This window comes from Balaenoptera musculus, chromosome 6, assembly GCF_009873245.2.
Source record: "Balaenoptera musculus isolate JJ_BM4_2016_0621 chromosome 6, mBalMus1.pri.v3, whole genome shotgun sequence".
Taxonomy (NCBI): Eukaryota; Metazoa; Chordata; class Mammalia; order Artiodactyla; family Balaenopteridae; genus Balaenoptera; species Balaenoptera musculus.
The window spans coordinates 83,171,710-83,196,893 of NC_045790.1; the positions used below are offsets into that span (position 1 = coordinate 83,171,710).

General features: G+C 45.9%; 1 protein-coding gene across 5 annotated transcripts in view; it reads right to left on the reverse strand.

Moving 5' to 3' along the window:
• Nucleotides 1-1,833: 1,833 nt before the first annotated feature.
• Nucleotides 1,834-25,184, reverse strand: part of ANKS6 (ankyrin repeat and sterile alpha motif domain containing 6) — a 62,234-nt gene continuing 38,883 nt past the window's right edge. For 2 of the 5 annotated variants that reach the window (XM_036856377.1, XM_036856378.1), the window contains exons 13-16: nucleotides 23,278-23,345; nucleotides 19,904-20,020; nucleotides 7,103-7,199; nucleotides 1,834-5,471 (exon numbers count right to left, since the gene is read on the reverse strand). In XM_036856377.1, the coding sequence (XP_036712272.1) occupies nucleotides 5,410-5,471; nucleotides 7,103-7,199; nucleotides 19,904-20,020; nucleotides 23,278-23,345 (344 nt within the window). In that variant the 3' untranslated portion in view covers nucleotides 1,834-5,409. Of the gene's footprint in view, nucleotides 7,200-19,903; nucleotides 20,021-23,277; nucleotides 23,346-25,184 lie in introns of all 5 variants that reach the window. The other 3 variants (XM_036856380.1, XM_036856379.1, XM_036856381.1) reach the window with 3 other exon arrangements.

Below are 25,184 nucleotides of genomic sequence, written 5' to 3' on the forward strand. Positions count from 1 at the left end.
AAGTGGGCGGAAGTGGGCGTCGCTGGGGCTGGGGCCCCTCGGTGGAGCGAGTGTCGAGGCCAACGCCGAAGCGCTTCAGAAAACCGTCGTCTGTGACCCAAAGGGAGTGTTTCTTATTGTGAGGAAAGTGAAGACAATTATTCTGTTGAAAGAGCTGCGAGCAAGTGAAGCGGAGAAGCCCCCAGCCCCGTGGAGATAGGAAATGAGAGCCAGAGGAGTAGCTGGAGGGCCGGGAGCGTGTGGTGCCTCAGGGAGCGTTCCCACCTTCCCGAGGGGCTTGCCTCCCGCAGAGCCAGGACAAGCGCAGCCCCACCTTATTCCTGAGCATTTTCTGTGTGGGGCTCTGGTTGAGACCGGCAGCCCATCTAGACCCCTCTGATGAAGGGGACAGAAAGGTGTGTGTACATACACGTGTCAGGGGGAGGGGGGGAGAGGGGAGGGAGAGCAAGACCCTACAATGGTGATGTATCCTTCACCTTGAAGGACAAGGTGGAGAAGGTGAACACTGACAGAAGGGTGGAAGACCAGCCAGGTCATGAGCTCCCCTTTTCTTCCTTCTTTTAAAATTATAGCAAAAAATATATAAAACTTACCATTTTACCCATTTTAAAGTGTGGCCTGGCATTAAGCACATCCACAGTGTTGTACCACCATCACCATTACCTAGTTCCAGAACTTTTTCATGACCCCAAAAGGAAATCGCCTACCCATTAAGCAGTGGCTCCCCATTTCCTCAGTCCCCAAATCTCAGCTTTCCATCCCTATGGATTGGCCTATTCTGTACATTTCATATAAATGGAATCACATAGTACGTGGTCTTTTGTGTCTGGCTTTTTTCACTTAGCACAATGTTTTCAAGTTTCCTCCATGTTGTAGTGTGGATCACTACTTCCATGGCTGAACACTATTCCGTTGTGTGGACAATCCCAAATTTTGTTTATCCATTCATCTGTTGATGGCCATCTGGATTATTACCATCTTGCGGCTGTTGTGAATTGTGCTGCTATGAATATCTGCATACAAGTTTTTATTTGAATACCTATTTTCAATTCTTTTGGGTATATTACCTAGGAATAGAGTTGCTGGGTCATATGGTTGTTCGATGTTTAACTTACTGAGGAACCACTCCCCCTTCTTTTTATAGATTTTCACAGACTCAGGAGGCTGGAAGGGACCTCAAAAGTGACCTAGAGCAATGTTTCTCAGACTTTTGGATTTCACACATCCATGAAACTAAAACCACCACTACCACCACCCTCTCCCCTCAAAGTAATAGGGACTTGTGTCAGGATCAAGGCCAAACCCATAAAATGTGTCAGGTAAACTCATTGCCTTGTACTTGTTTTTCTCCTATCACCTCCACCATTGGGTCGTTTGGGAACCTCTTGCCTGGTCCAATCTTCATCTAAAGTCTGAGTTCCCCTCTCCAGCTGCCCTGGGCTTGACCAGCCTCTGGGGCTCATCTGGGGGATGCTCTCCCTTCTAGGTAGCCCTGGTCCCTGGAATGTTCTTCCTCATGGAGTGCTGGCCCTACTCCCATGGTCTCCCCAGTATCTTTGCTCCCCACTCTGGGGCCCCACAGACCTTGGCCTCATTCCACCTGTTTTGGGCCTGGGACCCATGCTACCTTCTGCTTCCTGAATGCTCTATAGGGCTGAGCACAGCCAACATGAGACACTGAGAGCAGAAGAGGTGGAGATGAGGGAGCCCCCGACTTGTAAAGACTCTCAGCAGAAACAAAGAGAATCTCCAAGCCATATATGTATAGTATTATAGTATTTCATAAACACCACCCCACCAAAAAAAAAAAAAAAATTGTGAACAAGCCATACAGACTAACAAGGTTTTATTTGTTTTGTGTTGGCTGGGCTTATCCCAATTCAACATTTCTCTCTGTGCTGAAAGGCAGCAAGACAGCATGGAGAGAAGTGACAGGTGAGGCCTGCATTCAAATCGACCATCGCCTGTTACAAGGTGACCTTGGTGAGGTTAATATCTGTGTGCCACACTCACCAAATTGGTAGAAAGGGGGTTTTAAGGCTGCCTCACAAGATTATCATGAAGGAGGTGAGGCAACGGAAGCGCCCAGCACACCATAGGCACTTGCTCCATAACAGTTCTCACTGGAAGAAATCTGAGCAGCATTTTATACCTTCGATGAGCAAAATCAAAGTGAGAAGACAAACTCACCATTATTTAATATACATTTGGCAAACAAAAATCCTTCAAAGAATCAAATCCCTGTATGGAAAAACAATAAAATAGTAACAAAAAGAAGTGTTGGATGTTAAGGAACATGGAAACACACAGTAGAGCTGAAACAGAACAGCACCTTGGTCTCTTATCAAAGGATCCAGTGGCCCTGCTGAGGCCAAACCCTACCCCTGCCACCTGGACAGTGGGAACAAGGTCTCCTGGAAGAGGATGGCCATGCCCTGTGTCTATGAGCCCTAGGGAGGCAGCTCCAACTGGAACTAAGACTCATGGGGGCTGGCTCAACCCACTGGGTAGGGAGGGCCCTGAGTGGTCCCCACCTTAGGAAGGAAGCTGAAGAGGGGACTCACCACCCAACTCCCCCAGGGAGGAGATTCAGTCCCTGGCCAGTCCTTCAGAATCTGGTATCGACTTTGTCAGGGAAAGCATCAGGTCTCCTTACATGCTGAACAGGATCTGTTGGTTAATGAGACATGATTACCTTGCCTGAACAAAGCACAGATGGTGCTTCACAACACCTTCAGTCTGGGCTGCAGAATCTTCCCAGGAAGGGTCCCAAGCCCTCAAGAGGTGCTTTCTTGGAAGGTCAGCATAGATGTTCACAGCTGTCTAGCCCGGGCCTGGCCTGCACGGCACTGTCCTTAGGCAGCTCTGAGGCAAGAGCAAACTGGAGGGGTTTCCTGCTTCCTCTCTGCCCCCTGGATCAGCCCCTGTGATCAGGCTGGAAGGCCTCCCTTCTTTCTGTCCACCTTGCTGGGAATCCCAGTGACACAAACACCAGAGTCAGCCACAGCTGGAGGGTGGGGATTCACCACCAACCCTCACTTCCTCGGGGCTCCGATACCAGCAGAGCCACCTAAGCTGCTGCCACCTCTGGCTGGGGGCTGCTGCTTCTGGCCTCGCCCACCCAGCCCTGGCTACAGCAGGGCAAGCGGGAGGCGGGGTGGGGCGGGGGAGAAACAGAAACAGAGGATTTCAAACAGGCGACCATCGTGGAGATTTCTCACATCTGCAGAGCTCCACATGGTGTGAAAAGGGCTTTCACCTTCATCTGATCCTCAGCGCCTTGGGGAGCACTATCCCCGTGTAACTGAAAGGGAAACTGAGGTTCAAGGAATGGAAGAAATATGTTACCCATTAAGAAGTGGCTGAGCCAAAACACAGTGCTAGGACTGACTATAGATTCAGTGCTCTTCCAGGTAACAGACTGCTGCTATGCATTTCAAAGAAAAGAACCAAAAATTGGAATAACAGGTATCTAACTTAACCCCCGATAATATTTAACCCAGAAATGTTATATGCCGCCTGCCTTCTCACACACTGTGCCCCCATCTGGGGAGCCCTTTCTCTTCCCCACCTGCCAGCTGTGCTGACTTACCCTTTCAGACCCAGTCTTTCCAATGGGGCCCACCCAGGCCGAACCTGAGCCATCACGCACGACGTCCTCAGAGCCGTGGGCCCAGCACACGCCTTTACTGTAAGACTCCTTACAGGCACTACAACGTCTGACTTACATGCTTGTCTCCTCTAAGATACTGTGGATTCTTTGAGGGCAGAGATGAGTGTTTTTCATCTCTGGATCCAAAGCACAAGCACAGGGTGGGCACAGGGTAAATGCTCAGTAAATATGTAGTGAATGAAAAAGTAAACGTTTTCCTGGCAAAACTTGCAGCCTCCATGTAATGGTCTGGCACTGAAGCAAGGAGGTGGGAACCTTCTCCTGGCCATTGGGGAACAGGGCTTAGACACCCAGCACTTGCCAGGCAGGACACTGCAACAACACTGGGAAATGATGTCCCTGACCCTGCAGGAGATGCCCTGGATGCAGAGCCCTATGAGCAGGATCCTGGTTCTCTCAGTCAGGGGACTCCCTCACTGTGATGTCCCACTGCCAAGCAGAGAGCTGCTGGAAAGAAAAGAAGCAATTACCAAAGACCCCTGATCCAGCAAAAGGCCTCGAGGGCCCCTTGGGCCCACTCCCAGGTGCTGTGAGGCCTCATGACTGCCACTGCCCAGTCAAAGCAGGGCTTCCCTAATGGTGTCCAATGAACCTCAGTCTTGCAAGAGTGCCATGAAACAGCATTCTGTGATCTAATGTATGGGAAATGCTACAAGCTGCATGGCCCCCTTGAAGAGACACGCCCCCATGTGTGGCGTGATAAGGATTCTGAGGTGTCCTGCAGCAAGCATCATGTAACTGGGCTTTAACCCAGTGTCTGCCAAACCTATTGATCACAGAGCCTCACCCCACTGTCATGTATACATTTCCTCCCCCTTTTTTTTCTTTATGAAAAACCTATCAACATCCTGTGGAACTAGGGTTCCAAGGAACACACTTTGGGAAATGCTGATGGTCATCAAGCAAGGAAAACACTGTGGACCAGAATAGCCTCCTGGAGTATCACCAGGAAGGGGGTGATCATGGTCCAGAAAGGGTGCCGGGGATCTCTCACCAACCAGCCCACAAACTGCCTGGGAGAAAAAACCTTAGAACCACTGAATCCAGTGAAAAAGACAAAAAAGGCATCTGTCCTGAGCCTGTTTTCCCATCTGCAAAGTGAGAATAATAAGCCCTGCTCCGTCTGGGGTCATTAGATGAGATCGTGGAGGTGTGCATTTGTGGAATGCTGACCCCCAGCACAGCTCCTGTGTATCACAGGTATTCAATCATAGGGATTCAATCAAACTTACCCAAGTGAAAGCTGCACAAATATAGGGGTGATGAAAAGACCAGGAGGACAGCAAAGAGTGGGCACAAAACCTCACAGCACCTCACTCAGGGGCCCATGTGTATTCCAGGGGCAAACAACCCTAGGCCTATCGATAGCCTCTGAAGATATGAGGACGTTAAAACAGCGAGAATCCCTGGTGCCTCTAGCCCCAGGAGTCTACAGGAATTGGTGGCAAAAGCATGGGCTCAGAGCCCACTAGATCCGGTTCTCTGCCAGCTCTACTCCTTCCGGGCTGGGGAACTGGCATGCAGCTCCAGTCCTCCGTGTCTGTTTCCCCGGCGTGCAGGATGAGGTTAAACCATGCCAGCCTCCAGGCTTCTGGTGAGGACAGATGACACTGGGTTCCAGCTGCTGCACACAGTAGGTGCTCAATGACTGTGTCTCCTTAAAGAAGGTTGGGATGCGAGGAACATTTATAAAGGTGTCTGTCAGTGATGGCTAAAACAAAGCCTCTTCTCTCCAGTCATGTGGGAAGCTGGCTTTTATGGGTGGGAAGATGGGAGGATGAAGGAGGAACAGCACCCACTGGATCAACAGACAGAGGGAGAACACGATGAGGCTCCAGGCAACATGGTCAGGACTCCCTCTAGAAGCCAGCAGAGGGTGAATGGGCACTCATGGCCGGGGAAGGGACAGATGAGAGGCCACATCTCCCAAGGAGACCAGCATGCGGCCAGGCAGAGCTCACGGTAAAGATGAGAACTCTGCAAAGGCCGCTATCCATTGCGCATGTCCCACAGACCAAGTGCTTGACGCACACTGGCTCTAAGCGCCGACTTATCCGTCCCTGGCCACACAGCTGGCTAGCCACGGGGCTGAACCAGAACCCTGAGCCTGAGTCCAGAGCACACGCTCTCTCCACTCTTCCGTGCTGCCCCTCGAGGCTGGGACCACCATTCCTTTCTTCTCTTGCTGTCCAGGTCCTCAAGGGTGGGGACTGGCTCTGACTCATCTCTGCACCCCCAGCACCCAGCGGTGCTGGTCGAATGAATTACGCACTTGAAGACATTTCAGAAACCTACTGGACTCAAAAGTCAGAGTCCCTTTCATAGAATATGACACGGTAGAAAACTACACAGGCTGATTCCCTTCTGAGGAATGTAGCCTTAGAAGAAATTCTAAATTCTTCACTTCTTTGCCTAGAAAATGTGAGTACCCAAGTCCTTCTACAATGTAATATATTAGGGTCTTCTGCTCCCACTCAAAGTGAAAAAGCCCTACTGTGATACGGGGTGAGCAGCGTGGAATATCAGAGCATTGTCTTGCCTGTCGACAGACAAGGAAACTGAAGGCCAGGAAGGAAAAGGGATCCCTCAAGATCACACCTTGGGCCTCGCCGTTTTTCCTACGTGAAACGCTGCCTTTGCAAGAAAGAAATACGTATTCAACCTATACATCCTGAACAGCTGTTGTACGCTGGCTGCAGCAGGTGCAGTGAAGTGCTAGAGCAGAGCTACCACACAGAGCAGTAAGGGCCCCAGAGGCTGGAGGAGTTCGTTCTGTGTAAGGGAGTTGAGAAAGGCTTCATTTGATAGGTGACTTGGACCATTAGGGACAAGCCAGAAGTTCTAAGGGAAGATGTGGAAGAGTGGCTAACCTACTGCCAAAATATGTGCTCCCCCATCTAAGTACAGAGTTTTTGCTGGGAAGCCACTACCTGAACAACGACTACACGTGGGACCACGTGACTATGAGTGGCCAACGGAATGTGAGAAGGAGGAACCAATGGAATGTGAGCAGTTAAGAGCAAAGCAGTGAAGAGATGGCTGTGCCTTCTTCACCATCCCCTTCCCCTCTGCCGGCCAGAAACAAAGCCTCCGGGGCCCCAGGAATGGCAGAGCCACAGATGAAAGGAGCTGGGTCCCTGAATCACCGTGTGCTTCTGCCGAGCGGACGCAGCCATGCTGGATTGTATGGGAGAGTAAGTCTCTACTGTGTTGGAGTTTGTTATAGCAACAAGCATCACCAACTACTACAGCAGGGAAGGGAAGACAGGTGTTCCAGGCAGAAGGACTAAGGCACAGCGGTGTGACAAAAACATAGTGTGTTTCAGGGAATGGGAAAGGTCTGATGGTGGCTGGAGCACCAGCCATGTGAAGGGGGTACTGAGATTCAGAAAGCTCACGCTGGTGACCACAGGAAGGAAGGTCACGTACAGGGATTGTTTCCAGGGGCCCTGGTGTTGCTGGCGCTGCTCTCGAAGGAAGAGTGGAAGTTGTGAATGGTTTCCTGTAAAATTTGTCTCTCGCGTCCCTGTGGAGGAAATTGAAGACAGACACAGAAAGTCTTGTTAAATCTTTTAACCATTAATTCAATTGACACAGTGCTGTTTAACGTTTAACTTATACTTGAAAAAACCATGGGCGTCTTGGGGAAAACAAATTACCTAATTGAAAGAGTACCGAGTTTAATAAAAACATCCTGAGTCAGAATCTCCCCCAGCACCCACAAACACACCATGCCAGGGCTGGAGAGGCCCCCAAGATGCAGGGGTCCAATTTCCCAGATGAGGAAGGGCAGCAGAACCCAAGGAGCAAGAATGACTTGCCCTGGGTCACTCGGCCCGGAAGGGACGTCTCCTACCCTGCCCTGTGCATCTTTCCAGCCCTCATATCTCCAGGGACTTCAGAGGGAGCCGAACTTTCTGATACAGAGTGAGAGTTTGAACTGCCTTTACTCCCCCTTGTCCAAAAGATGACAGATTCGTCTTCACAGTGATTTACTTCTCACCCCATCCTCGCAGACCCCCCCCCTCCTAGTTGCTGCCCTTTACACACATATTTTGAGATGGGAAAAGAGGGGGGATGTGGATTTTTTTTAAGCCCAAAGAACATCTTCACTGAATACGTAGGCGAGAGGCAGTGATATATAGAGGTGAAGAACAGAGACTGGAATCACACAGCCTGGGTTCAAATCCCAACCCTCCCATTTACTAGCTGGGTGACCTTGAGCAAGATACTTCATCTCTCTGGGCCTTAATTTCCTCATCTATAAAACGAGGATGATAATTGTACCTCAGATGGTTGCTGCTGACATTGGGCTATGGGTGGGCAGCAGGATGCCGGCATATCCTGACCTCAGAGGGCAGCAGTGTAGATTAAACATATATTTTTTAAACCAAGAAATAAATGTGGTCAAAATGTAAAGCAAATTAAAAATTAATAATCTCCGGCAGACTGTTTTCTGCCAAGAGTGGAAAAAAAAAAAAAAAACTCCACCAAATGAGCCTAGACTTTAAACTTTCTCTTCTTTTATTTCATGGACTGCCCTTTCCAGATCCCCAAGCAGAGAACCTCTAGTGCTGACGAGGTCTCCTGGACACTTGGGAGGGCAGAAGAGTCTCCCTTCACACAATCCTTCCAAGTCATTCTTCCAAGACAGCTGGGAAGGTGCCATCAGGATTCCATCAACACACACCTAAAGGCAGCAGGGAAGAGGACAGAGCATTGGATGTGGGGAGGTGGGGTCAGAGGACCCCGAATCCCTAATCCACTACTCACTCTGTCCCAGGCATGACCCCATGCTGCTGAGTTTCTGTATCTGTAAAAGGGGGATGGTATCACATGCTGGGGCTGTGATGAGGCTCAACCTGAGATAATGAACGGGGTGACACTGTGCAAACTGCAGAGGGCTAAAAAATAGAGGGGATGACAGCCATGTCATTATTACACACCACCTTAGCCTTAATTGCCTGAGAAATGAGGTCAGGGCGAGACAGGGTTCCAGCACACTATGCTTCCTAACCTCAGGAGGGAGCCATAGATGACGAAAACCATAATCACTCCCTGCATCCACAACTGATTGAAGATGATAATGGTAACTGCCCTTTAAAAACCCCCAAGTTTCAAAGGACCTGCCTGATAATTCTCAAAAGGAAAAAAAGCAAATGGCCATTAAAAGTAGAAAAAATGTTCAGTCTATCTAGTAGTTAAAGAAATACAAACCAACACAAGCTATACTTCTCGGCCTATCAAATTAATAAAAATTAAAAAGCAAATTGGTAGTACCCAATGCTGGCAAGGGTGACACTGGAACTTATAACCACAGCTGGTGGGGGTGTTCACTGGCTCCTGCTGGAAGGTATTTCAGGACAAAGTACCATATACCTTGACTTAGACTCTTTGACTTCATAATTTCACTTTTTTTAGACGTCTATTCTGAGGAGATAATTAGAAAGCCTTATACACGAAGTTGCTCACTGTAGCACTATTTATAGAAAGTTTGGATATCTACATATCCAACAAGTAGGGATTAAAAAAAAATAATTTTAGTACATCCTTGCAAATTTATTTTATTATATTAAAAGAGTTCTTAATGAGTATGGGTAACTGCATATATTTACTGTTAAACAGAGTAAGTAGAATGTAAAATTATAGATCCAAATTTATCTCAGCCACATAAAGAAAAACATTCAGCACAGAATGCTGCAGAGCAATCTTACCAAATACGAACAGTGCTGGCCTCTGGGTGGTTGGATCGTGACTCCTTTGAAAGTTTTTTTCACCTTTTTGGCACTGTGCAAATTTAGTAAGACAAATATGCACAACTTTGAATAATCACAAAAAAATGGGAAAGGAAAGAAGCAATGGCTTAGGACTGACGAAAGGTGAAACTCAGGCCATCATTTCTGATTAACCTTCTCCAATATAGCACTTGTCTGAAACTAACAGACTAATTAGCTGACTTGAGTATATATCACAACTCGGATACTGGGGTGGGCTCACCTGGAAGTCAAATGGTTTGCAGGCTGAGGGTCCACACTCCTTTGCTGATATTTTTATGGCTGAGCCAGGTTTTGGGCGAATATTCATTAAAAAAAAAATTTTGAGGAGGCAGAGTCAAGATGGCGGTGTGGGAAGACGCAGAGTTAGCGTCTCCCCACAACTAGGGCGCCTGCCGGCCGCTGGTGGGAGACTCCGATGCCCAAGGAGACGGGAGGAACCTGAGAGTGAACCGGTAGGACGTAGGGGGACTGAGGGGGGAAAGAGAAGTGGAGGCCAGACAGGATCAGCGCCCCTGAGGCTGGGGAGATCAGGAGAGGCAGGTGGGAGGGACCCTGCGGGAAGAGTGGGAGAAGAGTGGAGGGTGATCGCCGGGCCCACATTGGCTGGGGAGCCTGCTGAGCTCCCAAGCTGTTTCCCCCCCACTCCAAAGCCCCATCCAGCCGGTGTGGGCCCTGGGGGCATAGGAGGGAGGCTGGCGAGATCAGGAGTGGCAGGTGGGAGGGGCCATCCCAGGAGGAGCAGGAGAGGAATGGAGGGCGACTGCCCCGCCCACTCGGGCACAGGAAGCCTGCTGGGCTCCCAGGTGAGGTCCACTGCCCTCTGAGACCAGAGGTGGGGGGCACACCTGTGTCCCTTCTGTTCCTTGAGCCTAAGCCCCACCCCCCACAGCCCCCAGGGCCTTTTCCAGCCCTGTGGGTCCTGAGCATTGGCCCCACCCACTGCCCAAACCTCGCTTAGGCCCTTGCTTAGGCCCCGCCCTCCACAGCCAAGGCCTCCCGCCATCCTGCCCCTTTTTTTTTTTGCCACTCCACGTGGCTTGCGGGATCTTGGTTTGTGAGCCTGGGGTCCGGCGGAAGCTCCTGTGGTGGGAGCTCTGAGTCCAAACCAGTGGACTAACAGAGAACCTCAGACCCCAGGGAATATTCACCGGAGTGAGGTCTCACAGAAGTCCCCATCTCAGCACCAAGACCCAGCTCTACCCAGTAGCCTACAAACTCCAGTGTTGGAAGCCTCAGGCCAAACAACCAGTAAAACAGGAATACAATCCCACTCATAAAGAAAAAAAAAAAAGGAGATGGCAAAAAAATATGTCACAAATGAAGGAGCAAGGTAAAAACCTACAAGACCAAATAAATGAAGAGGAAACAGGCAATCTACCTGAAAAAGAATTCAGAGTAATGACAGTAAAGATGATCCAGAATCTCGGAAATAGAATGGAAGCACAGATTGAGAAAATACAAGAAATCTTTAACAAAGATCTAAAAGAACTAAAGAAAAACAAACAGAGATGAACAACACAATAACTGAAATGAAAAATACACTAGAGGGAATCAATAACAGAATAACTGAGGCAAAAGAACGAATAAGCGAGCTGGAAGACAAAATGGTGGAAATAACTGCCAAGGAGCAGAATAAAGAAAGAAGAATGAAAAGAATTGAAGACAACCTCAGAGACCTCTGGAACAACACTAAATGCACCAACCTTCAAATTATAGGGGTCCCAGAAGAAGAGAAAAAGAAAGGGTCTGAGAAAATATTTGAAGAGATTATAGTTGAAAACTTCCCTAACATGGGAAAGGAAATAGTCACCCAAGTCCAGGAAGCACATAGAGTCCCATACAGGATAAACCCTAGGAAAAACACACCAAGGCACATATTAATCAAACTAACAAAAATTAAATTCAAAGAAAAAATATTAAAAGCAGCAAGGGAAAAACAAAAAATAACATACAAAGCAATCCCCATAAGGTTATCAGCTGATTTTTCAGTGGAACCTCTGCAGGCCAGAAGGGAGTGGCAGGATATACTTAAAGTGATGAAAGAGAAAAACCTACAACCAAGATTACTCTACCCAGCAAGGATCTCATTCAGATTTGGTGGAGAAGTCAAAAGCTTTTCAGGCAAGCTAAAGCTAAGAGAATTCAGCACCACCAAACCAGCATTACAACAAATGCTAAAGAAACTCCTCTAAGCGGGAAACACAAGAGAAGAAAAAGACCCACGAAAACAAACCCAAAACAATTAGGAAAATGGTAATAGGAACATACATATCAATAATAACCTTGAATGTAAATGGATTAAATGCCCCAACCAAAAGACATAGACTGGCTGAATGGATACAAAAACAAGACCCATATATATGCTGTCTACAAGAGACCCACTTCAGACCTAGGGACACATACAGACTGAAAGTGAAGGGATGGAAAAAGATATTTCATGCAAATGGAAATCAAAAGAAAGCTGGAGTAGCAATACTCGTATCAGATTAAGTAGACTTTAAAATAAAGACTGTTACAAGAGATAAGGAGGGACACTGCAAAATGATCAAAGGATTAATCCAAGAAGAAGATATAACAATTATAAATGTTTATGTACCCAACATAGGAGCACCTCAATACATAAAGCAAATGCTAACAACCATGAAAGGAGAAATCGACAGTACACAGTAATAGTAGGGGACTTTAACACCCCACTTACACCAATGGACAGATCATCCAAACAGAAAATAAATAAGGAAACACAGCTTTAAATGACACAATGGACCAGATAGATCTAACTGATATTCATAGAACATTCCACCCAAAAGTGGCAGAATACACTTTCTTCTCAAGTGCACATGGAACATTCTCCAGGATAGATCACATCTTGGGTCACAAATCAAGCCTCGGAAAATTCAAGAAAATTGAAATCGTATCAAGCATCTTTTCTGACCACAACACTATGAGATTGGAAATTAATTACAGGAAAAAACTGCAAAAAACACAAATACATGGAGGCTAAACCATGCACTACTAAATAACCAAGAGATAACACAAATGACAATGAAAACATGACAACCCAAAACCTATGGGACGCAGCAAAAGCAGTTCTAAGACAGAAGTTTATAGCAATTCAATCTCACCTCAAGAAACAAGAAAAATCTCAAATAAACAATCTAACCCTACACTTAAAATAACTAGAGAAAGAAGAACAAAGAAAACCCAAAGTCAGTAGAAGGAAAGAAATCATAAAGATCAGAGCAGAAATAAATGAAATAGAAACGAAGAAAACAATAGCAAAGATCAATAAAACTAAAAGCTGGTTCTTTGAAAAGATAAACAAAATTGATAAACTCTTAGCCACACTCATCAAGAAAAAAAGGGAGAGAACACAAATCAATAAAATTAGAGATGAAAAAGGAGAAATCACAACTGACACTGCAGAAATACAAAGGATTATAAGAGACTACTACAAACAACTATATGCCAATAAAATGGACAACCATGAAGAAATGGACAAATTCTTGGAAAGGTACAATTTTCCAAGACTGAACCAGGAAGAATTAGAAAATATAAACAGACCTATCACATGTAATGAAATTGAAGCCGCAACTAAAAATCTTCCAACAAACAAAAGTCCAGGACCAGAAGGCTTCACAGGCAAATTCTATCAAACATTTAGAGAAGAGCTAGCACTTATCCTTCTCAAACTCTTCCAAAAAATTGCAGAGGGAGAAACACTCCCAAATTCATTCTACGAAGCTACCATCACCCTGATACCAAAACCAGAAAAAGATATCACACAAAAAAATGATAGATCAGTATCAGTGACGAACATAGATGCAAAAATCCTGAACAAAATACTACCAAACAGAATCCAACAGCACATTAAAAGGATCATACACCATGATCAAGTGGGATTTACCCCAGGGATGCAAGAATTCTTCAATATACGCAAATCAATCAATGTGATACACCACACTAACAAATTAAGGAATAAGAACCACATGATCATCTCAATAGATGCAGAAAAAGCTTTTGACAAAATTCAACACCCATTTATGATAAAAACTCTCCAGAAAATGGACATAGAGGGAACCTACCTCAACATAATAAAGGCCATATATGACAAACCCACAGCAAGCATCATACTCAATGGTGAAAAACTGAAAGCATTTCCACTAGGATCAGGAACAAGACAAGGATGTCCACTCTTGTCACTCTTATTCCACATAGTTTTGGAAGTCTTAGCCACAGCAATCAGAGAAGAAAAAGAAATAAAAGGAATACAAATTGGAAAAGAAGAAATAAAACTGTCACTGTTTGCAGATGACATGATTCTATACATAGAAAATCCTAAATATGCCACTAGAAAACTACTAGAACTAATCAATGAATTTGGTAAGGTTGCAGGATACAAAATTAATGCACAGAAATCTCTGGCATTCCTATACAGCAACAACGAAAAATCAGAAAGAGAAATTAAGGAAACACTCCCATTTACCATTGCAACAAAAAGAATAAAATACCTAGGAATAAACCCACCTAAGGAGACAAAAGACCTGTATGCAGAAAATTATAAGACACTGATGAAAGAAATTAAAGATGATACAAACAGATGGAGAGATAGACCATGTTCCTGGATTGGAAGAATCAACGCTGTGAAAATGACTATTCTACCCAAAGCAATCTACAGATTCAGTGCAATCCCTATCAAACTACCAATGTCATTCTTCACAGAATTAGAACAAAAAATCTTACAATTCATATGGAGAAGAAGACCCGAATAGCCAAAGCAATCTTGAGAAAGAAAAACGGAGTTGGACGAATCAGGCGCCCCAACTTCAAACTATACCACAAAGCTACAGTAATCAAGACAGTATGGTACTGGCACAAAAACAGAAATATAGATCAATGGTACAGGATAGAATGCCCAGAGATAAACCCACGCACATATGGGCACCTAATTTACGACAAAGGAGGCAAGAATATACAATGGAGAAAAGATAGCCTCTTCAATAAGTGGTGCTGGGAAAACTGGACAGCTACATGTAAAAGAATGAAATTAGAACACTACCTAACACCATATACAAAAATAAACTCCAAATGGATTAAAGACCTAAATGCAAGACCAGACACTATAAAACTTTTAGAGGAAAACATAGGAAAAACACACTCTTTGACATAAACCACAGCAAGATCTTTTTTGACCCACTCCTAGAGTAACAGAAATAAAAACAAAAATAAACATATGGGACTTAATTGAACTTAAAAGCTTTTGCACAGCAAAGGGAACCATAAACAAGACAAAAAGGCAACCCTCAGAATGGGAGACAATATTTGCAAATGAAACAACAAACAAAGGATTAATCTCCAAAATATACAAACAGCTCATGGAGCTTAATATCAAAAAAACAAACAATCCAGTCAAAAAATGGGCAGAAGACCTAAATAGACATTTCACCAAGGAAGACATGGCCAAGAGGCACATGAAAGGATGCTCAACATCACTAATTATTAGAGAAATGCAAATCAAAACTACAATGAGGTATCACCTCACACCGGTCAGAATGGCCATTATCAAAAAAGCTAGAAACAATAAATGCTGGAAAGGGTGTGGTGAAAAGGGAGCCCTCCTACAATGTTGGTGGGAATGTAAATTGATACAACCACTATGGAAAACAGTATGGAGGTGCCATAAAAAATCAAAAATAGAACTACCATATGACCCAGCAATCCCACTACTGGGCATATACCCTGAGAAAACCATAATTCAAAAAGACACCACCACAATGCACCACAATGTTCACTGCAGCACTATTTACAATAGCCAGGACATGGAACCAACCTAAATGCCCATCGACAGATGAATGGATAAAGAAGATGTGGCACATATATACAATAGAATATTACTCAGCCATAAAAAGAAACGAAATTGAGTTATTTGTAGTGAGGTGGATGGACCTAGAGTCTGTCATACAGAGTGAAGTAAGTCAGAAAGAGAAAAACAAATACCGTATGCTAACGCATATATATGGAATCTAGAAAGAAAAAAAAAAGATGGTACTGATGAATCTAGTTGCAGGGCAGGAATAAAGAGGTAGACATAGAGAATGGACTTGATGACATGGGGTGGGAGGGCAAAGCTGGGGCGAAGTGGGAGTAGCATTGACATATATACACTACCGAATGTAAAATAGTTGGCAGGTGGGAAGCAGCAGCATAGCGTAGGGAGATCGGCTTGGTGCTTTGCGATGACCTAGAGGAGTGGGATACGGAGGATGGGAGGGAGGCTCAAGAAGGAGGGGATATGGGGACATGTGTATGCATATGGCTGATTTGCTTTGTTGTACAATAGAAACTAACAGAGTATTGTGAAGCAATTATACTCTAATAAAGATCTATTAAAAAATTTTTTTGGCTAAAATGTTCAAACTTTTTTGATTGTGTATGAAATATATTTTATATCACAACCCTGTTACATGTAAATCCATACAACTGAAACAAGCTTTAGCCTTCTTACCTGTAAAGAATGTTGATATTTTCTACTCTGTTCTATTTTGCTTGTTAAAATGCTACTCATGAACTACTCAATTGATTCTACAACCCTCCAGCATGCTGTGGACCACAGCTAGAAAGACATGGGGTTGAGGGGACAAGGAAAGCTGGGCTTCTCCTCTCCCATGTGTCCTGAGTTTTCAAATGTGTACAGAGCATTTGAGCCACAATGGGTACTCTTTTGGCCAAGGTTGAGTTTCAAAAGAAAAAGGATGAACATTAGGAGAAGCTCCTGCCCTAGAGCAATCAAGAAGGAGACAGGAGTCGGGGTCAGGCGGGTCCAGCCCAGAAGAGCCGAGGCCCCAGGCGTCCAAAGAGCTATTGGAAGCCACACTCGGTCTGAGAAGTTCTTTGCTCTTTCTAAGAACCAGCACAGACTTGCAATGGTAACCTAGAGTAGGGAAGATACACTTGCTTTTGTGATATTCAAGGTCTCCCAATCATACCTTTGCTCTAAGATGCACTTGACACACAGTCCTCATTTCCACAGGACTTTGGCACTACTGACCCTTGAATAATAGGGCCATCCTCCAGCGATTAGTTCAGCTCGGCCCCTTCCCCTTGCACCTATCTCCACGTGGGTTCGCCTGACTTTGCAGGGTGGATGCTACCTGTGGGGAGGACATGGGTGGCGTGGCATGTTGGATGCACCTGGATCTTTCAGTTGGGAGATGATCAGCTGGGGCCCCCAAGGAAGACCACTGTATTGGGTTGAATGTTTGTGTCCTCTGTTGAAACCCTAAGCCATCAATGTGATGGTATTAGGGGGTGGGGCCTTTGAGAGGTGATTAGGATTAGGTGAGCTCATGAGGGTCAGGCTCCCATGACATCATCGGTGCCCCTATAAGAAGAGATAAGAGAGATTTGCTTCTCTCTGTTATGGGTCACATGGGGACACATGAGAAGGTGGCAGTGTGCAACTTGGAAGAGGACCCTCACCAAACTCAACCACGCTGGCACCCTGATCTTAGACTTCCAGCCTCCATACTTTGAGAACTAAATTTCCATTTACAAGCCACCTGGTGTAAGGTATTTTGTTATGCAGACCGAACTATGACAGCCACCAGCGGCTGTTGCTTCTGCTCCTCTTGATGGGGCCCCGTTTAGTATGGGATACAAGCTGTTACAGAAACAAGGAGAAGGGGGCAATGAATTTGAGAGAAAACTTAAAAAAAAAAATGTTCTAGTCTGTACAGACTTTAAGACAAATGTCCTCCTTTGGAGTGGGCTTGAGATGTCACATCATCCACTCTGATGATGACAGTTAAGTTTCCTAAGATTTGCAAACCAACCCAGTCTGTCTTCTTTTTATGATTCTGGACCAAGGAGGCCATAAACACAGAGGGCAGAGGGGAGGTTGCAGAAGCATTAGCAGTTACCATCTACCAAGCCCCAGGCCAGGCTCCAGGGACACCCAGCTCCTGTCTCCCCATGCCCTCTGAGGTCCTCACTGGCCCTACATCTAGAACCTTTTCTGTCCTTCCTTCTCGACTGGCCTAGGCTTGGCTTTCCTCACCTCCTTCCTCCCCTTGGCTCACACATCTGGCCCTTGGAAGCCAGGAGGAGGAAGGGTCCTAACTTCTGAGCCAGAGCCTCCTTACCATCACTCACTGAGTCCCCTCCCCAAAGCCCTTGCACACTTGACTGGGTCACCCTCAACCACCCTGGGAGCCTTAATCTGTCCCCTCTGGCCTCCCCTCACACCAGGCATCTTTCTCTCCATGCTCCAGCCACTCCTTTAGTTCTTTAAATGCACCACACATCTCACTGCAGGGCCTTTGCACATGTGCTGCCCTCTGCCTGGTCTGCACTCTTCTTCTACCCCTTTGTCAGGTGGTTCCTGCCTTCCTTCACATCGCAGCCCTCCTGCCCTTCCTCGGGGACGTCTTCCAGGCCCTTGCCTTACCAGTCCCCACTCTAAGTCAGGAGCTCTCACAACACAATTTGCCTGTCCTATGCCTGTGGATTATACCGAGGCAGGACAGCAGAGAGGCCAGGACACAAACTCTGGGTTCTAATCCTGCCTCTGCCACTTACTGACTGTGTGATCTTAGGCAAGTTCCCTGATCTCTCTGTGCTTCAGTTCCCTCATCTGTAAACTGGAAACAACCTCAGTGGCTTTCGTGAGGGTTACACGAATGACTAGATGTGACGTGCTCAGAGCAATGCTGGGCACTGAGTGATATTCAGTGCTCAACACCCACACGGTGCCTGGGACATGGCAGACAGTTAAAGGGAGATTTCTCATGAATAAATCAATGCTCTGAAGACTTTAGTGCTGGCTTCAGGTGATCCACCTGCGGTAAGCCACTCTGAGGCTTCCGTTCCCTAGGTGAACCCTTCCTAGCAGCCGAGACCTGCCCACCTTCTGCTGCTCAGGTCTAAGGGCAGGGCAGAAACGGTGCTGGTCTCCGAGTCGGGGCTCACTGCCCCTCTTGGAGCCTCTGCTTCCCTATCTGTAAAATGAGGCAGCAAGGGTCGCAGGACAGGTGAGCAGTGTTTAGGAACAGGCCACTTGCAGAGGAGAAAGAAAACACAGCAAAGACCTGCAGGAAAATGCTTAGGCTTGCAGACACCTGAAGCAATGCCGACTACATCACTTTGAAGGACGACCTCACAGCCTACACACAGGCAAAACAGTGATGACCACGATGGCAAGAAAACCAGCCTCCAACCCGGCGAGGCTGCAGGGCTGGAGGAGCTGCTTCCACACAGTGTGATGCTGCAGGAACCAGTGAGGAAGACCCCCTCCCCGCCCCCGACTCTGCTCCTGGGCTGCATGAGGAGAGTGTGAGGGTACTGGCCTCCCGGATTAACTGAGGAAAGGTATGCACAGTGATCTGTGAATGATAAAATGTTACGTGGATATTTACTTGAGATTGTCACTACAGGTCTGTTCAATATTTCTGTGCCTACCTGGCAATGTATAGAAAGAACCATAAAACGGTCACGATCTCTAACATAACCTTGTATTGTGGAACACAGCCTGAAGAACAAAACAACAGAAGAAAAAGCAAAAAGGCAGAGATGTCCATTCTGGTACTATTTACGACGGTCAAATCCCAGATTTTACCCGTCACTATTGTCCAACAAGTGGGGAGCTGTTAGGCAAAGTGTGAAAGAGCAACAGGTATGCAAGTATTTATACGTTGTTGCTTGAATAAGAGACCAAAAAAAAATCCAGCCCACGTTAGGGAAAAAGGCAGAAGGCAAAGGAATGTGAATAGCCCAAGAGCGACTGTACAACTGTCTGCAGAGTGAGTGGTGCCTCGCTTCTCCTGTGTTCTGTTTGCTTGTTTGTTTTTCGCATATGTGCCTTTGGGTGGGTGGATGGGTGGGTGGGGGCATTGCTAATCTTTAGCTCTAAAGCTGGTGAAACAGAAGTTGAACATTAGACAAAAATGCAGCATGCCAACAACAACACTGACTGACAGATCTCTGCGTGCCAGGCGCTCTGCTGGGCATCTCAGTCCCGGCAGCCAGCCCATCACCCCCACCCTACAGACAAGAAAGCGAGGCTCGAGAAGGGTGTGACTTGCCCAGGGTCACTGGAAGTGGAGGAGCTGGGATTCAAAGCCAGGTCGGCCTGACTCTGGGGCCTGTCTTAATCAACTTCCACTGTGCTCCGGAGGGCAAAACCCAGCCCGGTGGGGTGAGATGACCAGAGGGAATGTTTTAGCCAAATCTAAGGAGAAACCAGCTTATGGGAAGAGAGATCTCGAAAAGGAACAGGCATACTCAAAGGTAGTGACCCCTCGGCCTTGAGAGGTGTATGAGCAGGGCTGGCCTCCGCCAGGTGTTGGGGAGAGATGAAATCAGACCATGAAGGTCCCTGGAACACTGGGGCCGAGGATCCTAGTGAAGCTCTCAGCTGTTGGAAACAGGAAAAAAAAAAAAAAAAGATTGAGAACAATACCTTGCCTGCGTTCAGTTCAGAAATCGCTGCCAAAATCTGCTGCCTGGATCCATCTGTCTTAATACCCAGCTCCTTCAAGTCACCATCGGTGAGCGTGAGGAATGCTTCCATATCCACCTGGGAAGAGAAAGGGGGATTTGCTACTATCTGCTCGGTGCCACACCTCTTTTTCCCAACCACAACAGGACTATCATGATAATGAGCTATTAGTGCTTATTAGTAGTGAATTAATTATGATTTACTACTTCCAATTCCTGGCTTTATGCTGAAAGTTTATTTGAAAACATCATTAAAAACGAACCCTCAGGACTTCCCTAGTGGCACAGTGGTTAAGAGTCCGCCTGCCAATGCAGGGGACACGGGTTCGATCCCTGGTCTGGGAAGATCCCACATGCCACGGAGCAACTAAGCCCGTGTGCCACAACTACTGAGCCCGCATGCCTAGAGCTCGTGCTCTGCAACAAGAAAAGCCACCACAATGAGAAGCCCACGCACTACAACGAAGAGTAGCCCCTGCTCGCTGCAACTAGAGAAAGCCCGCGTGCAGAAACGAAGACCCAACGCAGCCAAAAATAAATAAAATAACAAACAAACAAACAAACAAAAACAAAAAAAACACAAAAAAAACCCCGAACTCTCCTCAGCTCTAGGCCTGGGATTTTCAGGAGAGGTGCATTCTGGAAAGACTCTGAAAACGAAACAAGTAAGGGAAGTCTCTGAGACAGTAATCTGGGTGACTAGAGTGGTAAAAAATCCAAGTCTTGCTATTAGAAAGTTAATTCCAATGTTGCTGCACTTTTAACAGTATCGGATACTGCACAGAAAATATGAGTATATGGCAGTACTCACCATGTTTCCCCCCCCCCCCAAGGACAAGAGAGATGCAGACTGTGGAAAGACAGAGTGAGAAAATAAACAAGCAGAAGCAATAAAGGAAAGAAGGGCCATTGGTTTTTACCAGAAAAAAAAGGGCATCTCAAAGCTGTTCAATCCTTGGTTTTTACCAGAGAAATTCTAACATTTCTGTCACCCCTGCCTAGGCCTCAGCTCCAGGAGAAATTTCTTCCCTGTCTTTATCTCTTTTAATAGTCACTTTACTTTCCTGGATTTAAAAAAAAATCTTGAACCTGGTTTGAGTTAGTGGGGAAGGGTCTGCTCCCTTATCCAACATCAAGCTCTCCCTGAGATGCAGAGAGGGCCCCTCTGATAACAATAAGCTCCCTGAATCCCTCGGGGACTTTACAGATCACAAGGCGCTAACGGGCTGAAGGAAGAGGTGACATGATTTTGACGGAAACCACGTGGCCCCGGCCCTGCTGGATACTCCCCTCCCCCACCATCCCAGACCTGTGGCAGAGACCCCACGCCCAGCTCCTCAGAAAGCACGGAACGCATAAAATAAAAGCAGGCAGCCATCAGCAAACAGTAAAGATTTTTTTGACGATGAGAAAAGTCGCCACTGAAATTTAAGACATCAAGGAGGCAGGAAGGACAGACTGGATAGGGCAGAAAAGCAAACCAAGGAAGAAAGCCACAGCACCCCTTACTGTTTCTTGAACAAAAATACAAACTCCTCAGATTTTGGAATTTATGAATTAGATAAGAGTCTAATGACCAAATAATTCTCCCTTCTCAAATAATAGAGAAAATGTTAAATAAATCAAACTGACTAGGTTGAGTTCATCTGCCCAGTGAGGAACATTTCTCTTGCCATAATTTAGCTTGAGTTATTTTTATAGAGACTGGATTTTCTTCACAACCACAATGCCTTTTTTTATATTGGCTTTTGGCTTTTATTCTGAGGCAGACCCTTCTAAATTTAAACATGATCTGTTGTATTTACTTTGAATGCCAATATACTGTGTATTACCCAAAAAAAAAAAAAATACAAACTCCTCAACTGCGTCTCAAGCTTGTTGGGGACAATGAGTGACTCTCGTGATTGCTACAATAACTATGACAGTTGTCATGTACTAAACTGGGCACCAGAATGTTCTAAGCCAGTGATTACACCCTGGTGGCTAATGGGCCCACTGAGGAATTTTATTTGGCCAACAGTAAAAATTTTAACATCTTATTGAGACGTAATTCACCTACCATACAATTCACCCATTTAAAGTGTGCAATTCAAAGATTTTTAGTACACAGTTATGCAACCGTCACCACACTTAATTTTAGAACATTTTCATCACCCCAAAAAGAAAACCCATACTCATTAGCAATCACTCCCATTCTATCCTCCCCACATTCCCTGGCAACCACTAATCTACTGTCTGTCTCTATAGATTTGCCTATTCTGGACACTGTATATAAATGGAGTCATACCATATGTGGCCTTTTGTGACTAACTTCTTTCACTTAGCACAGTGTTTTCAAGGCTCATCCATGTTGTAGTGTGTATCAGCATTTCCTTCTTTTTCATGGCCTAGCTACATTCCATGGTATAGAGATAACACGTCTTATTTATCCATTCATCAACTGATGGGCATTTGGGTCGTTTCCACTTTATGGCTACTATGAATAGTGCTGCTATGAACACTCTGTGTGAACACATGCTTTCAGTTATCTTGGGTATATACCTGGGAGAGGGATTTCTGGGTCCTAAGGTAACTCTGCTAAACATTTTGAGAAACTGCCAAACTGCAGAACAGTAATTTTTAAAAATGTGATTGTGAGGGCTTTAAAGCAAATAGGAACTCTCTTAGACTAACACAGACGCTTTACATCCAGATACTGAACACAGATTCATTAGGATTTGCTTTTTTACCTGCTTTAAACCTAAGAACCTGCCAGGCAATCCCCTTCAACTAAAAGGACAGAAACAAACTTTACTAGAGAGAGCAGAGCTCAAAATTATAAAATTCTATTATAATAAAACAAGCCATAAGGTCCCCAGGATTTCACTGTTATGAACTGAACCAAATGTGCTGAACAAGAATTCTATTTCCTCAGCTACCTCAGTGAAAAAGATCAATCTAGGCTTACAGGATGACAACCTCCATATTTAGACAACGGTTTTATGGTAAGATATAAACTGACATTCAAAAACAACATCCTGGGCTTCCCTGGTGGCGCAGTAGTTGAGAATCTGTCTGCCAATGCAGGGGACACGGGTTCGAGCCCAGGTCTGGGAAGATCCCACATGCCGCGGAGCAACTAGGCCCGTGAGCCACAAACTACTGAGCCTGAGCGTCTGGAGCCTGTGCTCCGCGACAAGAGAGGCCGCGATAGTGAGAGGCCTGCGCACTGCGATGAAGAGTGGCCCCCACTTGCCGCAACTAGAGAAAGCCCTCCCACAGAAATGAAGACCCAACACAACCAAAAATAAATAAATAAATAAGCCTACACCTTTAAAAAAAAAACAACATCCTTACCTCTTGCTCCTCAAAAATGGGCTGATATTTCTCAAGTGATAATTTCCTAAGGATTCCAGTCAGTTCATCTTCAAGAGGGAAAGAATGTAAAATAAGATATTTTAGCATTTGGTAAAATGTATCAAGAGTGATCTTCAAACTTTCATAAAATAGTGGTAATCTTATTTCGAAATTCTACCAGAAACCCCAACACAGAAAGCAGATCTAAGCTGCGTTCCTGGGGATGAAGCTGAAGGTGGGTCCCGAGCCACCTGTTGACCATACTCTTCCCTTAGGGCAGGCTCTCAGCATTTGCCAAAACCCCAGATTGGGCTATGAAGACAGAAGATGGGGGGGGGGGGCAGTTCATGGCCAGGCTCCAATGGCTGACTCTCCAATGGCGGCAGCATCAAGTTCTTGGAGTTCTAGCTGCTGGGACTAAAACCCTCCCGTCTGTCCCAGAACAATTTTTAATTATGATTTCTTGACTGTTGTTAGCTACAGCTGCAGTAAACACTAATGCCAGCAGTCCTCAGCTAGACAGAGAAAGAACTGGAGAGAACAGGTAGGTGGGCTTCAGACCAGAGTCAAGGTTTGCCTCAAGCGTTCGGAGGCTGTGAGCTTCCTGAAGGAAGGGCGTGTCTGAATGGAACAGCAGAGCCAGATGGGCACAGACCAGGGGAAAACAGAAGATTTTGAGTATCAAGTTATCAGAGCAGGGAAGATAAAGAAGGAGACAAAAGCAGCATCTGGGGGGGCTTTAAGAAACATTCATTCACACATTTGATAAGGATTTATCAGACTAGGCGCTGGGGACTCAATAGGGACCAAAGCAGACCATAAGCAGGCTGTCAGGCTCAAGGCAATGAGGAAGAACAGAGCAGGCTGGGGGAGGTTGACAGGGGATGTGAGAATGTTGTTTTATAGAGGGTGGTCAGGGAAGGCCTCTCAGAAGGAGATATTTGAGCAGTAAATGAAGGAGTGAGCTGTGCAGATATCAAGGCAAAGAGCACCAGGCAGCATCCAGGCAGTGAGAACAGCAAGTGCAAAGGTCCTGGGGCAGCGGGGGCAGCTTACAAAAGAGTGGGCTGGAGGTTAGGAGGTCAGAGGTCCTTTTATTCACTCATTCATCATTCAACAGTGATTACTACTGTGCCTACTATGTGCTGGGAATGCAAGGATGGAAACGTCCATGCTGTGAAGGAACTCAGTGTAGCTGGGAAGATATAATGAAGAGGATGACAGCTGATGCACAGTGCTCACTGTCAGGCACCCTGTATGGATGATGCATCTGCTCTTAACAACCCCATGAGGTAGACCCTCTTACTGTCCCCATTTACAGATGAGGAAGGCACAGAAAGCTGGGTACCATATCTCGGGTGAGGTCACACCACTAGTCCATGGTACAGCGGGGCTTCAAACACAGTGGTTTAGCTACCAGGCTTCTGCTACACACACTGCTCTGCCACTTCTCCCACTGGTGACGAGTATATGGTGAAGGGCATGAATAAGGGGATCTGGGGACAGAGAGGACAGCTGACCAGCCTAAGGGGCCGGACAGGCTTCACAGAATAGGTGCTAACGAGGTAGGATGTATGAGATGAAACGAGTCCCAACCCACACATAATCTATTATAGGTTCATGACGCCTATCATGCTTTGCTCCCGTCATTCCCTCCACGAGTCTCTTTCCACATCTGTGTGCTGGTAAATGTTTAACAACTGGATTTCTGGGAGGGGGAATGTACGCACGTATATAAGTACATGATTTTACTGATTTAAGGATGTGTGTGCACAATTTACATATAATAATAAATTACACAATACTCTGTATTATAAATTCCATATAGCCAATGCCTTCACTGCATTTCTGGCGTCTCACTGAATGCCTTCATTGATTTTTGCCTTACTCTTGAAGACATAGCCAAT